Source organism: Vulpes vulpes, chromosome 8 (genome assembly GCF_048418805.1).
Source record: "Vulpes vulpes isolate BD-2025 chromosome 8, VulVul3, whole genome shotgun sequence".
Lineage (NCBI taxonomy): Eukaryota > Metazoa > Chordata > Mammalia > Carnivora > Canidae > Vulpes > Vulpes vulpes.
The window spans coordinates 52,520,297-52,533,928 of record NC_132787.1 but is presented as its reverse complement, the minus strand read 5'-3'; the positions used below and the strand labels follow the sequence as shown (position 1 = coordinate 52,533,928).

The 13,632-nt window shown below is 37.6% G+C and overlaps 1 protein-coding gene and 1 long non-coding RNA gene across 10 annotated transcripts in view; one reads left to right on the top strand and one right to left on the bottom strand.

Moving 5' to 3' along the window:
* Positions 1-3,366: 3,366 nt before the first annotated feature.
* On the bottom strand, positions 3,367-6,963 carry LOC140599952 (uncharacterized). Its single transcript, XR_012003039.1, has 2 exons — positions 6,840-6,963; positions 3,367-3,701 (listed from the first exon to the last, which is right to left on the bottom strand). It is a non-coding gene; the product is annotated as an uncharacterized lncRNA (long non-coding RNA).
* Positions 6,649-13,632, top strand: part of VPS45 (vacuolar protein sorting 45 homolog) — a 73,585-nt gene continuing 66,601 nt past the window's right edge. For 5 of the 9 annotated variants that reach the window (XM_072766652.1, XM_025983120.2, XM_072766649.1 and 2 more), the window contains exons 1-3: positions 7,193-7,412; positions 8,047-8,181; positions 11,250-11,310. In XM_072766652.1, the coding sequence (XP_072622753.1) occupies positions 7,320-7,412; positions 8,047-8,181; positions 11,250-11,310 (289 nt within the window). In that variant the 5' untranslated portion in view covers positions 7,193-7,319. Of the gene's footprint in view, positions 7,413-8,046; positions 8,182-11,249; positions 11,311-13,632 lie in introns of all 9 variants that reach the window. The other 4 variants (XR_012003038.1, XR_003232810.2, XM_072766648.1 and 1 more) reach the window with 2 other exon arrangements.

The following is a 13,632-nucleotide window of genomic DNA, read 5'->3' as shown; positions in this document are numbered from 1 at the left end:
AAAATCTACAACACAAGGATTTATGAACTGACGTTTTCTAGTCCATTCCCTTCATTTGAAAGACAGAGGTCTAGTAAGCTTAAATCATTTCTGAAGCTCATTCAGATATTAGTAGTAAAATATACTATAAATCAGATTACCTGGTTCTCAATTCAGTGTTCTTTTTATTCTACCATGGCAAACTTGAGTTTTCTTCTGACCAGGAATTGAATCCATCTATAGCATCTGAATTCAAATTACTATATCACCAGGAAATAAAGAGTCTAATTTCCCAAAATTATTCCTAAATTAAGCCATGGTGAGTCTGGATGTTGTTGTATTCTTTCAATAATAATTGGAAATTAAAGGAGGGAAATCACAATTTCACCATTAATTGTATATTTTGTGCCACGAACAGAGGAAATTATCATTTGCAGTATAGTATTCTGTCTAGAAGTATGGATTCTGGCTGGTGTTCACACCTCCAGATTTAAATCCCAGTTTTGTCACTTATTAGTGGAAATCTTCTTATCTCCTTAGGCTTCAATTTTCTCCTTTTTAAAAAGAGGGTAACAGCCCTACTTAGTCATTGTTTATAAGAATAATGCAGGGAAAGTACTCAGCACATAGCCTAACACTTACATATTCATAGGGACAGATCTGTCAATTGCAATCAGACATGAATAGAAGTTATAGTCAGATTTCCACCCTTCAAATTTTAGATGTGACATTATATATATCAAACAAATCTTCCAAATTGAATTCTTGTTGATTTAAACCTTACAGCTTTTGTCTAGTTCCTTAAGAAATGAAAAAAGTGGAAAGCAATTTGTGCAACAATTCAATAAGATTTAAAGCAAAAACCAGCAACATTAAACTCAACATTAAACCATTTTCTAATCTATTTTGACCAAAACAATACATTTTCCCCCAATTTTGTAGGCATCACTCAATCTGCCAGCATCAAAAGTTAAAAAGCCTCGTTATAACTTCATGGTGGTCCAAGGGCGCCCTCTGTCTGACTACTGAAAAAATTCAAAGCTAAATCAAATACTTTTAGAAAGCTGATGCTTTCTCAAGTAAATACTTAACAATTTTAGGAAGTTAATTCTCTCTAATCATGGCTAGCAGGTAGAAAGAAATAAAAGTCATGTCATTTGTTATGAGAGCGCCAGAACAGTTAAGTCTACATCTCCGTAAATTTACCTGGGAATTTGGAAAGAAAATCCATTATATTTTTCCCAGAATGTATCCAATATCATTCAATAAAACTACTGGCATAAATCATCTGGATACATATTTTGATCTCTTTGTTTATACTGTCCATGTAAAACTCCACATTTTATTTAACGTGCCATTGTAGAAGTTAGCTCAGTAATGAGTATCACCAACATCAAATATTTACTGGGTAACTTCTGTGTGAAAAGGATAGAAAAAAACAACAACAACAAATCACTATCCTCAAAGAAATGACAATTGTTTCTAAAAAAGGATGTGCAGAAGGGATATGTATAAAGAAACATGGTAAAATGCCCACTGAAAAAGTTATGCTTCTCTAGGGATTTCTGGCTGGCTCAGTCAGAAAAGGATGCAACTCTTGATCTCAGAGTTTGAGTCCCCATGTGGGATGTAGAAATTACTTGAATAAATAATTTTTTTAAAAAAGATATGCTTCTCTAAACTCGCTGCTGTGTCATCTTAGAGAAGTTATTCAACTTCTCTGAACCTCAGTTTCTCTGTAACATGGAGATGATACCTCAAAGGAAAGTTGCAAAAGCTGGGATATTTGTAAAGGGGGTCGGCTAAAAGCTCAGTAAAAGGTGGGTGCTTTTCTTTATTAATATTATTATGAGATAGGGTGCCTGGGTGGCTCAGTCACTTAAGCATCCAACTCTTGATTTTGGCTTAGATCATAATCTCAGGGTCATGGGATCAAGCCCCAGAGTTGGACTCCAGGGCTCAGCTGGAGTCTGCTTGTCCCTTTCCCTTTGCTCCTCCCTCTATTCTCTTTCAAAAAAATAAACAAAAATTAAAAAAATATATATATATAAAGAGAAATCTTGAATATCCTCCTACATTAAATTTGTTTCAAATAGGATATTTGAATATTTATCACTAAATATTCTTTCTAGTGAAGAAAAACAAGTAATCTTGATCAAATGCTTGATCAAGTCAATAATGAGCCATTTCTAAAGGGATTATTTCGATATTAAAAATATAATTAAAATTCCTTTACCACTAATGAAATGTAAGGATTTATAAAAATATGCATTTTCTGGTATTCACTTCATATGGCTTGCCTATTCTCTTGAAACATCTAAAATGTTAAAAATAATTTCATCACATTTCATGCTCATTTATGTTTCTGACACAGTAACCCAAGAACAGAATTATGATCATAAAAGCGATCTTAGCAAAATTCTAGTTCAATCTTTTTTTTTGAAATGACTTATTATGCATTTCATTAACATTACACTTCTAAATTGATGTTGTGAATTTTAATAATTTCTTGGGAAGGCAAGCATGTGAAAATGTATTTGTTTATTGCTATTTTTTAAAAGATATTATTTGAGAGAGAGTGAGAGAGAGCACAAGCAGTGGAGCAGGCAGAGGGAGAGGGAGAAGCAGGCTCCCCGCTGAGCAGGGAGCCCCTTGCAGATCAATTATGACCTGAGCCAAAGGCAGATGCTTAGCAGACTGAACCACCCAGACGTCCTTATTCCTTTTTTTTTTTAATTGAGGTATTATCTATCACACATTATGTTAGTTTCAGGTGTATAACATAGTAAATCAACAAGTCTATATGCTATGCTCAGTATAAGCACAGTTACCATTTCTGTGTCAAGTATTTTTATATTCAGTTTGTAATTGGGGAAACTTAAAACAGTAAAACTTAACACCATTCAAAATATTTGCTAAGAAAAAAGTAACTAAAGCTAGGCTAACAACTACATGTATTATCTCACTTAATAATGTTCATCCCAACCTGAGGTAGGTGTTATTTTCTCCATCTACAAATGAGAAACTGAAACACTGAGTGGTTATGTAACTTGCCAAAGTCCCACTGGTATTCAGCAAAATCAAGTCCATGTTGCCTGATTCAGAGCCTGCACTCTCAACCTCTATATATCCTTCCTATTACTTAAAATTAATCCTCTTAAATATCCATGGATCTGACATAAATAAATGATTAAATAAATACACGGGAGGAAGAGTATCACTCTTTTTTACAGAAGAATACCACACAATAACTGCAGAAGAAATGAGGAAAATAATTACTATCAGGTAAACACCAATGCTTTCAGGTAGAACTAATACTGGATTCCAGTTAAAATTTGCAGGTATAACAAGTATGATGAGAACTGGGATATTTGCAATACATCAAGGCATCTCTCCATATGATATTTTTATTTTTGCTTTAAGTATACATTTTTTAATTGAAGTATAATTAACATACAATTTTGCATTCGGGTGTACAACATTTTGATTAGACAATTCTATACATTATTCAGTGCTCATAACAGTAAGTCACTGTGATGTCTGGGTGGCTCAGCGGTTTAGCGCCTGCCTTCATTCAGCCCAGGGCGTGATCCTGGAGTTCTGGGATGGAGTCCCACGTTGGGCTCCCTGCATGGAGCCTGCTTCTCCCTCTGCCTGTGTCTCTGCCTCTCTCTCTCTCTCTCTCTCTCTCTCTCTCTGTGTCTCTCATGAATAAATAAAATCTTCAAAAAAAAAAAAAAAAAACCAAACAAACAAAAAGAGTAAGTCACCACTCACCACCATATAACATTATTATTATATTGTTAACTATATCCCTTATGTTGTACTTTTCATCTCCATGACTTATTTTATAACTGAAAGTTTTTACCTCTTAATCCTCTTTATCTGTTTTTACATATTTATTAATTACAAGGAGAAAAATAATTTTACAGAGGAGAAACCCAACAGACACCACCTAACCAAACGATCAAAGTTAACATCACCATCAGAAAGATGAAACCACCCAAACTACTGAATGTGCAGGCAGAATCCTTCATGCAAATAATCTTTTTAAAAGATTTTATTTACTCATGACAGACATAGAGAGAGAGAGGCAGAGACACAGGCAGAGGGAGAAGCAGGCCCCACTCAGGAAGCCCGATGTGGGACTTGACCCCAGGACGTCCTTAGTCAAAGGCAGACAGATGCTCAACCTCTGAGCCACCCAGGCACCCAGCAAATAATTTTTCCTTTATGTTTTAAGGTAATTGTTTTTGCTACCATAAAGTTCAGTACTAAACCACCAACTGTGACAAAAGCTTAACAAAACCTGTTTGATTTGAGGTTGGGTATTCACTAAGCCTCTGAAGTAGCTTGAAGCATATTTCTCCTAAGTTTTGTCTTGGTGAAAATCGTATGGTTCACAAATTATGAAGGAGCAGCCCAATTCTTCCCATCAATACTTCTATTATTGTATAGTAATGCAAGATAAACTTCTGGAAATTATATTGGGAAACTGTAGTTTACAAATTCTGAAATTGGATTATATTTAAAATTTTTCTTGTCGAAGGGGAATAAAATGTCATATGTAAAAAATAAGCTAAAAGTTATACCTACCTTTTGATTTTAAATAATTAAAGCTGAGGGATGCCTGGTTGGCTCAGTCGGTTAGGAGTCTGCCTTCAGCTCAGGTCATGATTCCAGGATCCTGGGACCAAGCCCCACATGGAGCTCTCTGCTTAGCTGGGAGCCAGCTTCTCCCTCTCTCTCTCTGTCCCCCTGCCACCCCCTCACTCATGCTCTCTCACTCTCTCTTGCTCTCTCTCAAATAAATAAAATATTTTTAATTAACTAATTAAAGCTGATATTTACTGAGCATTTAGTATGTGCCAGGCACATTTTTTCTGCACATTATTTCATTTAATTCACACAATAGGCTGGCAAACTTTAGAACTATCACAGCATCCTTTAAATCTATAACTATTTTGTACAAAATGTTTATGGAAGTATCTTATCAATGTACAAAATAACACTGCCACTGACATCAATGGAACTTCCTGAGCAATGGAATAAATTACTAAGCCTTATCAAAATAGGCATTTTCCTGTTCTTCTAAAGTGTTATAATTGTCCAACTATAAATAAAAGAATGCAGTTTCTTGCCATGTATTATTTACAGGCTGACTACTGTCTAGAAAAGCACAAATTTCATAGACAAGACTTGCCTTGTTTTTTCTAAAAAAAATGCGTAAAATGGAAAAACAATCCTATACTGAAATCTAAATTATAGGTAAAAGAAAAAGACCAAGTGACACAGGAGAGTAGAGGTGAATTTTCAAATATTGATAACTTACAGGATTTCCAGGTGTTTTACTGGTTCATTTTAAATCGTAATGTATTTTAAATATGCTTTAAATTTTAAGTAATATTTTAAGTTAATATTAGAATTCTATACAATTACATTTTTCTCATTTATAACCACTTTAAAGTTCACATTTTTATTTTTTTTTAGATTTTATTTATTTATTCATGACAGACACACAGAGAGGCAGAGGCACAGAGGGAGAAGCAGAGGCAGAAGAAGAGGGAGGCAGCGAGCCTAATGCAGGACTTGATCTTAGGACCCCAGGATCACACCCTGAGCCAAAGGCAGATGCTCAACCACTGAGCCACCCAGGTGCCCCTACATTTTCATTTTAATATAACTTTTCTTTTAAAATATAATTCAAAAATAGATTTTAAAAAAGCCCAATGGGAAGTTTTATTTACACGGTAGAAAAAGCAAAAAGAAACACATTCTTCACAATTTCAGAGGTGACAAAAATCCATGATATTTCAAGTGGCTTCTGAGCTCCGCTAAGGGATTTGATAACTGTATATAAAGTGATCTTAACAGCCGGATTAATGTTAATATGGTCTGGGTCTAGTTTTAATTGTATACTTTTTAAAATATAATGAAAGAATGATTTGGTAAGGTCGAACCTATTGATTAAAGTGACCCCAACAAACACTGGTCATTATTTTAGTGGAAATATTTACAAGCAATTTTAGTTTCTGATTTGTGGTTTTTTTTGTTTTGTTTAGATTTTATTTATTTATTAACGAGAGGCACAGAGAGAGGCAAAGACACAGGCAGAGGGAGAAGCAGGCTCCATGCAGGGAGATTGATGCGGGACTGACCCCAGGATCGGGGGATCATGACCTGAGCCGAAGGCAGACGCTCAACCGCTGAAGCGTTGAGCCACCCAGAAGTTTATTATCTTCCTGATTTTTTAATTCCGTAGGGTAAAGGTGTAGGAAAACTAACATTTTCCCTCCTTTTCGAGAAATGGCATAACGGAGAGACCTTCGGGGTATTAAACACAAATGCAGTCATTTAGAAGTTGATGACCTTAAGATTCATTTTGTGGCTACGTTTTTGTTGTTCCTTAAGCCAAAACGTGAGTTTCCCCCTAAAATTCTCACGCTACTTTGCTCAGCTCCCCTGATACGTGCCCCTGACCATTTCTGACTCTCGCCTGGGCTTCTGCCCGCAGGCTCAGCGCCCCAGGTCACTGCACCCGCTCCGCGGCAGACCGCGGAGGCCAGCCGCCCAGGGCGCCCAACCCGGGGCCCCACCGCCTCACCCTCTCCCTCGCCCCCCCTCCAGGCCTTCGGGGGCCGACTCAGCTCCCTGCCCTGGGCGGGGTCTGGGGCCTCCCCAGAAACATCCCTCAAAGGCATTCTCTTTTGTACGCTCTTCCAACAAATATTCCCTTTCAGGAGGCCCTCGGTCTGCAGAAAACCAACTCGGGCCTCCCTTGGCAGAACTGTCCTGGCCTTGTTCACCACACGGTGAAGCCAGGAAGGGCGAATCCGACCATTACTTAGCCAACACCTTACCGAGCGGCCGGGAGCACCACACCATCCCTCTTCCCTTAATTCCTCACGGGCCACCCGAGTATTCATGGCAAATAGTGACCGCGGTCACCCTCTGCCGTTCCTGCCTCCGAGCTAGCCCTATGTCCAGTTCCTCCACCCGGCGAGCGGGTACCAGGTCCCCAAGCCAGCAGAACAGGCTTCGGCCGCAGCCGGGCACTCCGGACCCAGGCCCATAGCGGTCGGGAGCCAGGCCTCAAGACACCACCAGGCTGGGGGTGGGCATGTTTCACTTCCGAGAGGGAAGGGGAGGCGGGTCTCCGGTGGCACCGGCCCGGCGCAGCGGAACTACAACTCCCAGCACCCGAGGAGATGCCCGGATTTCCGGAAGCCGAAGCCCAGCGGGGAGGAAGCAGCTGAGAGCCGGCCAAGAGGCCCGGGGTTAATTTAGCAAGAAAAAAGGGGACCAGAAGGGCTGTGGGGCTCCGCCGTCCGTTCGCCACCATGAACGTGGTTTTTGCTGTGAAGCAGTACATTTCCAAAATGATAGAGGACAGCGGACCGGGTATGAAGGTACTTCTCATGGATAAGGAGACGGTGAGTTTGCTTTTGCTCAGTGTGTGAGGGAATCCTCCCTCCTCATAGCTACTCCCGCTCCACCGTAGGGTTTAGGATTTAACTAAGAATTTTGAAGCGAGGGTCGGTCCTGTGTGAAACTGAAAGGTTGTATGCAGCTTGTCTACTGTGTTGTCAATGTAAATGGCTCTAACTATTGCCAGAGGTTTTTCCTCCCCCGCCACCCCGCCCCCTCAACGACTTACTGGAATCAGAAGTCCTTTCCTAAATGTCTCTGCCAAAAAATAATATATGAGACAGGGCACTTGGAAGACTTTTATTTCTACTCAGGCTTGTTTCTAAAATACAGCTGTTAGTGCTCGAGCTGAGACGATAGGCTATTATTTGTTGGTCAAAGAATTATTTTTTTAAAAAAACACTATAAGGTGATGGAAAATTTTTTTTCGAAATTTATGGATTCTCCGCGTTCAGAGAGAACATGTTTTTCATTCCGGTACAATACCTACATGTTCTGGATGCTCAGTAAATGTTATTACATATGTTAATATTTATGTTATCCAGCCAAGTAAAATGAAAAAAAAATTTTAAGTCTTGAATGTTGCTGCTTGTTTATGTTATTTTTGACTAGTATAATATGAGTTATTTTTCTTTACAGACTGGCATAGTGAGTATGGTCTACACACAATCAGAGATTCTTCAGAAGGAAGTTTACCTTTTTGAACGCATTGATTCTCAAAATCGAGAGATCATGAAACACCTGAAAGCAATTTGTTTTCTTCGACCTACGAAGGTACTGAGCTGTCATTTGCCCAGGCAAATACAGAACATGATGATCTGAAAGCATGAAGAAAGCAAAATAAATTTGTATTATCATTTGTGGCATCATAATTACCCTGGTTCATCAGAGTTATAACCTTGACTCCCCTTCTTTCCACATTTCAGTTTACTCCTTTCAGTCAATTTTTCCTACAAGATGCCTTCTAGGTTCATGGCTACTTGGTTCTAACAGAGACCACATCACTTTATTCCTGGATTAACCTCCATACTATCACACTGAACACCATTGCCGCTTAATCCTATATACTTATATACTTATGTATGTACACCAATATCTTGAGTTTATATCATTTTATTCACATCTATGCACAGGAACATAATGGCTTGATTTTACTGCCATAATTAAATCAATATTTAGTAGTCCAGCCCTCGAATCCCTCCTTGAGCTGGTTTGGTCTGCCCTTATGTATCCAGCCTCCTCTGTTCAATCTCTGCTCCTCTACTATAGCCAACTAGGCCTTTTTTCACCCCTCTACATGCTCAATCCTCTTCTCTATTTGTACTCTTCCCCTAATTAAAGGTTCTTTAGCCTTCTATCCATTTCATCCATCATTTTCTAAGTCTGGCTTGAGTCTTCCTGTAAAAATCCTGTACTATTTCAATCTTATTTTTGTATACTCTCTTTATATTCATGATCTTCAACTCCAATTGCACTCTTTTGACGATGCTTGTATATTATGTACTTTCTGAAATATAAATCTGACCATGTTACCACCACTTGAAATTTGAATGACTTCTCATTGTTTTTATGCTAAAGGCAGAACTCCTTAATTATGGTTCTGTGTGATCTAGTTCCACTAGTTCCACATACCTACAGCCTCATTTCAAACCATTCCCCCTTTTATTCTTAGCCACATTAATCTTTCAGTTCACTTTATTCCATCATGCTCCAGGACCTTTGCATAGGCTCTTCCCTCTGAAATTTCTTTACTTCCTTCAGCAAATCTTCCCTGGTTTTGTTGACCAAGTCAAACCCCCCTCTTATAAGTACTTATCGCACCAATATCTTCTCCCTGTTGCTTGTCATAGTTGAAGTTTTATATCATTTGATTAATGCCTATCTTACTTACTAGCAATAAGCTCAATGAGAGCAGAGATGGTATCTGTTTTTTTCACACTATTATGCCTTCTACATAGTGGACCAAAGTAAATAATTCCTGAATTAATTAACATATTAATACTGTGTTAGAGTTATTTCCAGTTTCACATTTGTGGCTCATATGAAATTTTGTTGCTGAGAGGGATCTTAGAGATTATCTATTCCAACATTTCCTAAGATTTTTTCATTAGAGAAACGTCTTTCACAATTATATACATATACTCTCTCAAACTAAAAATGTGTTCCTTAAAAATTATTTTCTTTGATTATATTATAAAGTTAATTTAAATGTATTTTTTAACCTAAATGGCAATTTTAAAAACCTTTTTCCTATTTAAAAAGCAATGTGCATTGCTTAAACTACTTTTAATTCTTTAAGGAAATGTATGTTTCCTTAAACATTTAAAACATTCAAAATTGTATTTTTTTAAACATTCAAAATTGTATTTCATGTTTGGACTGGGGACCAAATTCATATAGAAATTTAACTATGTGTTAATGGTATCTAAAATAGATTAAAACCTGCATTATGATCTTCTGTAATTGGAATGCTTATGTTTTGACCATATAAAAATCAACTTTTTACTTCTAAATTTCACATTTTATTTTTATTCTTTTTAAAGATTTATTTATTTTATTTGAGTAAGAGAGGAAGTGTGAGTGGGGGGGGAGGGGCAAAGAGAGAGAGAGAGTCTCCAGCAGAGTCCCTGCTGAGTGTGGAGCCTGACCTTGGGCTTTATCTAATAACCCATGAGATTGTGACCTTGAGCCAAAATCACGAGTAAGGCACTTAACCAAATGAGCCATCCAGGTGCCACTCATTTTTTATTTTTAAATAACTATATGAGGGCAGCTGGGATGGCTCAGCGGTTTAGCGCCACCTTCAGCCCAGGGCGTGATCCTGGAGTCCCTGGATCGAGTCCCACTTCGGGCTCCCTGCATGGAGCCTGCTTCTCCCTCGGCCTGTGTCTGCCTCTCTCTCTCTGTCACTCACTCACTCACTCACTCATGAATGAATGAATAAATAAATAAAATATTTTTGAAAAATAAATAAATAATAATATGAAAGGTCAGCCTGCTTTTTACAGAAATCTTCATAAACATTACAGTGGTGCAGTCTTATAGGTCCTGATAAATTAAAAGCCAAAGTGAATACAATTAAGTGTATTTTCTCTTGAATATTGATTTTTTTTAAGATTTTGTTTATTTAGTCATGAGAGACAACAGAGAGAGAGGCAGAGCCTCCATGTAGGGAGCCCTATGTGGGACTCAATCACAGGATCTCGCCCTGAGCTGAAGGCAGATGCTCAACCACTGAGCCACCCAGGCATCCCTGAATGTTGATTTTTTAAAGAACTAGAAACATCTAGATATTCTAAGAATTTTGATTAGATGAGTAATTTATAGACAAGCAGCCTGAGGCAAATTTATAGTTATTATCAATTTTATGTTGTACTTCAACATTTGTGTTTTTAATATTTTTACATCTTAATTTGGCCAAGGTGATGCAGCTACATAATTTTATAGATGATTCCGATCATTATATTTAACATACCTCTTTTTCTCTGCCAGCCTTCATCCTCACAACATACATTTAAATCTAGACCTCAGGGATCCCTGGGTGGCGCAGCGGTTTGGCGCTTGTCTTTGGCCCAGGGCGCGATCCTGGAGACCCGGGATCGAATCCCACATCAGGCTCCCGGTGCATGGAGCCTGCTTCTCCCTCTGCCTATGTCTCTGCCTCTCTCTCTCTCTCTCTGTGACTATCATAAATAAATAAATAAAAAAAAAATAAAAAAAAAAATAAATCTAGACCTCAGCACTCCATGGACTCTCAATAAATACTTAAATAAGTCAAAAGACAATATTTATTATTCTTTCACTTAAACAATTCTCACATATTATTTGTTTATTTTTTCTAGGAGAATGTGGATTATCTGATTCAAGAGCTCCGGAGACCAAAATACAGTATATACTTTATTTGTAAGTATATTATTTCACCCATTCCATCATGTAACTGTATCCTAGCTAGTTTGTTCTATTGGGCACTACATATCATCAATAAGTTAACTGAATTCATTACTATACAATTCTGATTTCTTTATATCCTTTCAAAATATTAAAAGTCATGTGACCATTCTTTTTTTTTTTTGACCATTCTATTTTAGAGAACTAAGTGTGATTTTTTTTTCATTATTGATTGATTAGGTGAAAATTGCTTTTTTAAGTTTTACTTTACCTATCAAGATTCTTTGTATGTCAAAAATTATAAGTAGCCAAATTTCACATCCTACCTCTGCAAAAAAAAAGATAAAAGCATTTATTTATTTGTATTTTATACTTTTATGAACTGAGGCATAGAAGCTGATTATTTACTTGGAGGAGGATATGCTTGAATTTGTTGGAAAAGCAGAGATTTACTTACATTTCAGATGAAAACATTCCACTTCCCTTTGCCACTTTATTTAATACTTGAAAGTACAAGTCATCTGGTAGGTATCTCTTATGTATATAACTTTTTGGGGGGGGCGGGCAGAGTCCTGGAAATAAATTAGGTTTGTGGTTACTATACATTTTATATGATTTTTTTTTTATGTAATACATTCTGTTTAAGTTACATGTATTCTCCTCTAGATGTCATTATTGATCCTTATGGGATTAGTTGGTGTATTTTATTTGGTGCCATTTCCAAAACCAAGGACAAACCTTAATTCTCAGTATGGAGGGCATTTGAGAAATTTTAGTTTTTATTTTTTTAAAGATTTATTTATTTGTTTGTTTGTTTGTTTATGAGAGAGAGAGAGAGAGAGAGGCAGAGACACAGGAGGAGGGAAAAGCAGGCTCCATGCCGGGAGCCTGATATGGGACTCGATTCCGGGACTCGATCCCGGGACTCCAGGATCGCATCCTGGGGCAAAGGCACACGCTAAACCACTGAGCCACCCAGAGATCCCCGCATTTGAGAAATTTTAAAGCTTACTTGAAGGCTTTGGAGTTTTAAGGTTTACTTTATTTTTTTTATTTTTATTTTTTTTATTTTTTATGATAGTCACACAGAGAGAGAGAGAGGCAGAGACACAGACAGAGGGAGAAGCAGGCTCCATGCACCGGGAGCCTGACGTGGGATTCGATCCTGTGTCTCCAGGATCGTGCCCTGGGCCAAAGGCAGGCGCCAAACCGCTGCGCCACCCAGGGATCCCTGGAGTTTTAAGGTTTAGATTATACTCTAAGATATATATACTTTCTACACTATATGCCAAAATTAAATAATGGTACCAAAAATTAATATTTGTGATGAGACTATATTTCATAAAGAACTTTCTCACATATTATTTCATTCAGCCCTTAAAACAACCTCAAGAGGTAAAAATTGGCAATTTTTTTAGTTTCTGTAATCCTAGTAGGTTTTTTTTCTTTTGGCTAATAGCCATAGGCTTGCTTTTATAATTTAACTTTTTATTTTGAGACAATTGTCTAGGTTCACATTTAGTTGTAAGAAATAATACTGAGATCCCACTTATTCTTAAACCCATTTCCCCGAGTGAAGCATCTCACATAACTATAGTACAACACCATATCCAGGATATTGACACTGTTCTAGTTAGGATGCAAAACATTTCCATCTCCATAACGATCCCTCATATTGCCCTTTTATACCAGATCCACTTCCCTCCAACCCAACTCCCTCATTAATTCCTGGTAACCACTAACCTATTCTCTATTTCTATAATGTCATTTCAAGAATGTTATACAAATGGAATTATATAATATATAACCCTTTGGGATTGGCTTTTTTCACTCAGCATTCTGTAGAGATTCATCCAGGTTGTGACATGTATCAATTGTTCATTCCTTTATATTACTAAGTAGTATTCCGTGTTATGGATGTACTGCAGTTTAACTATTCAGTCATAGGAGGACATCTGTGTTTTTTTCAGTTTTGGCTACTACAAATAAAGCTGTTACAAACATTTGTGTATAGGTTTTCAAGTGAACATGAGTCTTCGTTTCTCTGTAGTTAATGTCCAGGAGAGCAATTGCTGGGCCATATGCTAGTTCCATGTTTAGTGTTTTAAGAAACTGCTAAGTGTTTTCTAGAGTGACCATACCATTTTACATTCCACCAGCAATGTACAGGTGATCCAGTTTCTTTGTATCCTTTTTTTTTTTTTTAAAGACTATTTATCTGACACAGAGACAGCATAAGCGGGAGGGGGTGGGGAACGGGAGAGGGAGAAGCAGGCTCTCCACAAAGTAGGGAGCTCCATGTGGGGCTCAATCCCAGGACCCTGGAATCATGACCTG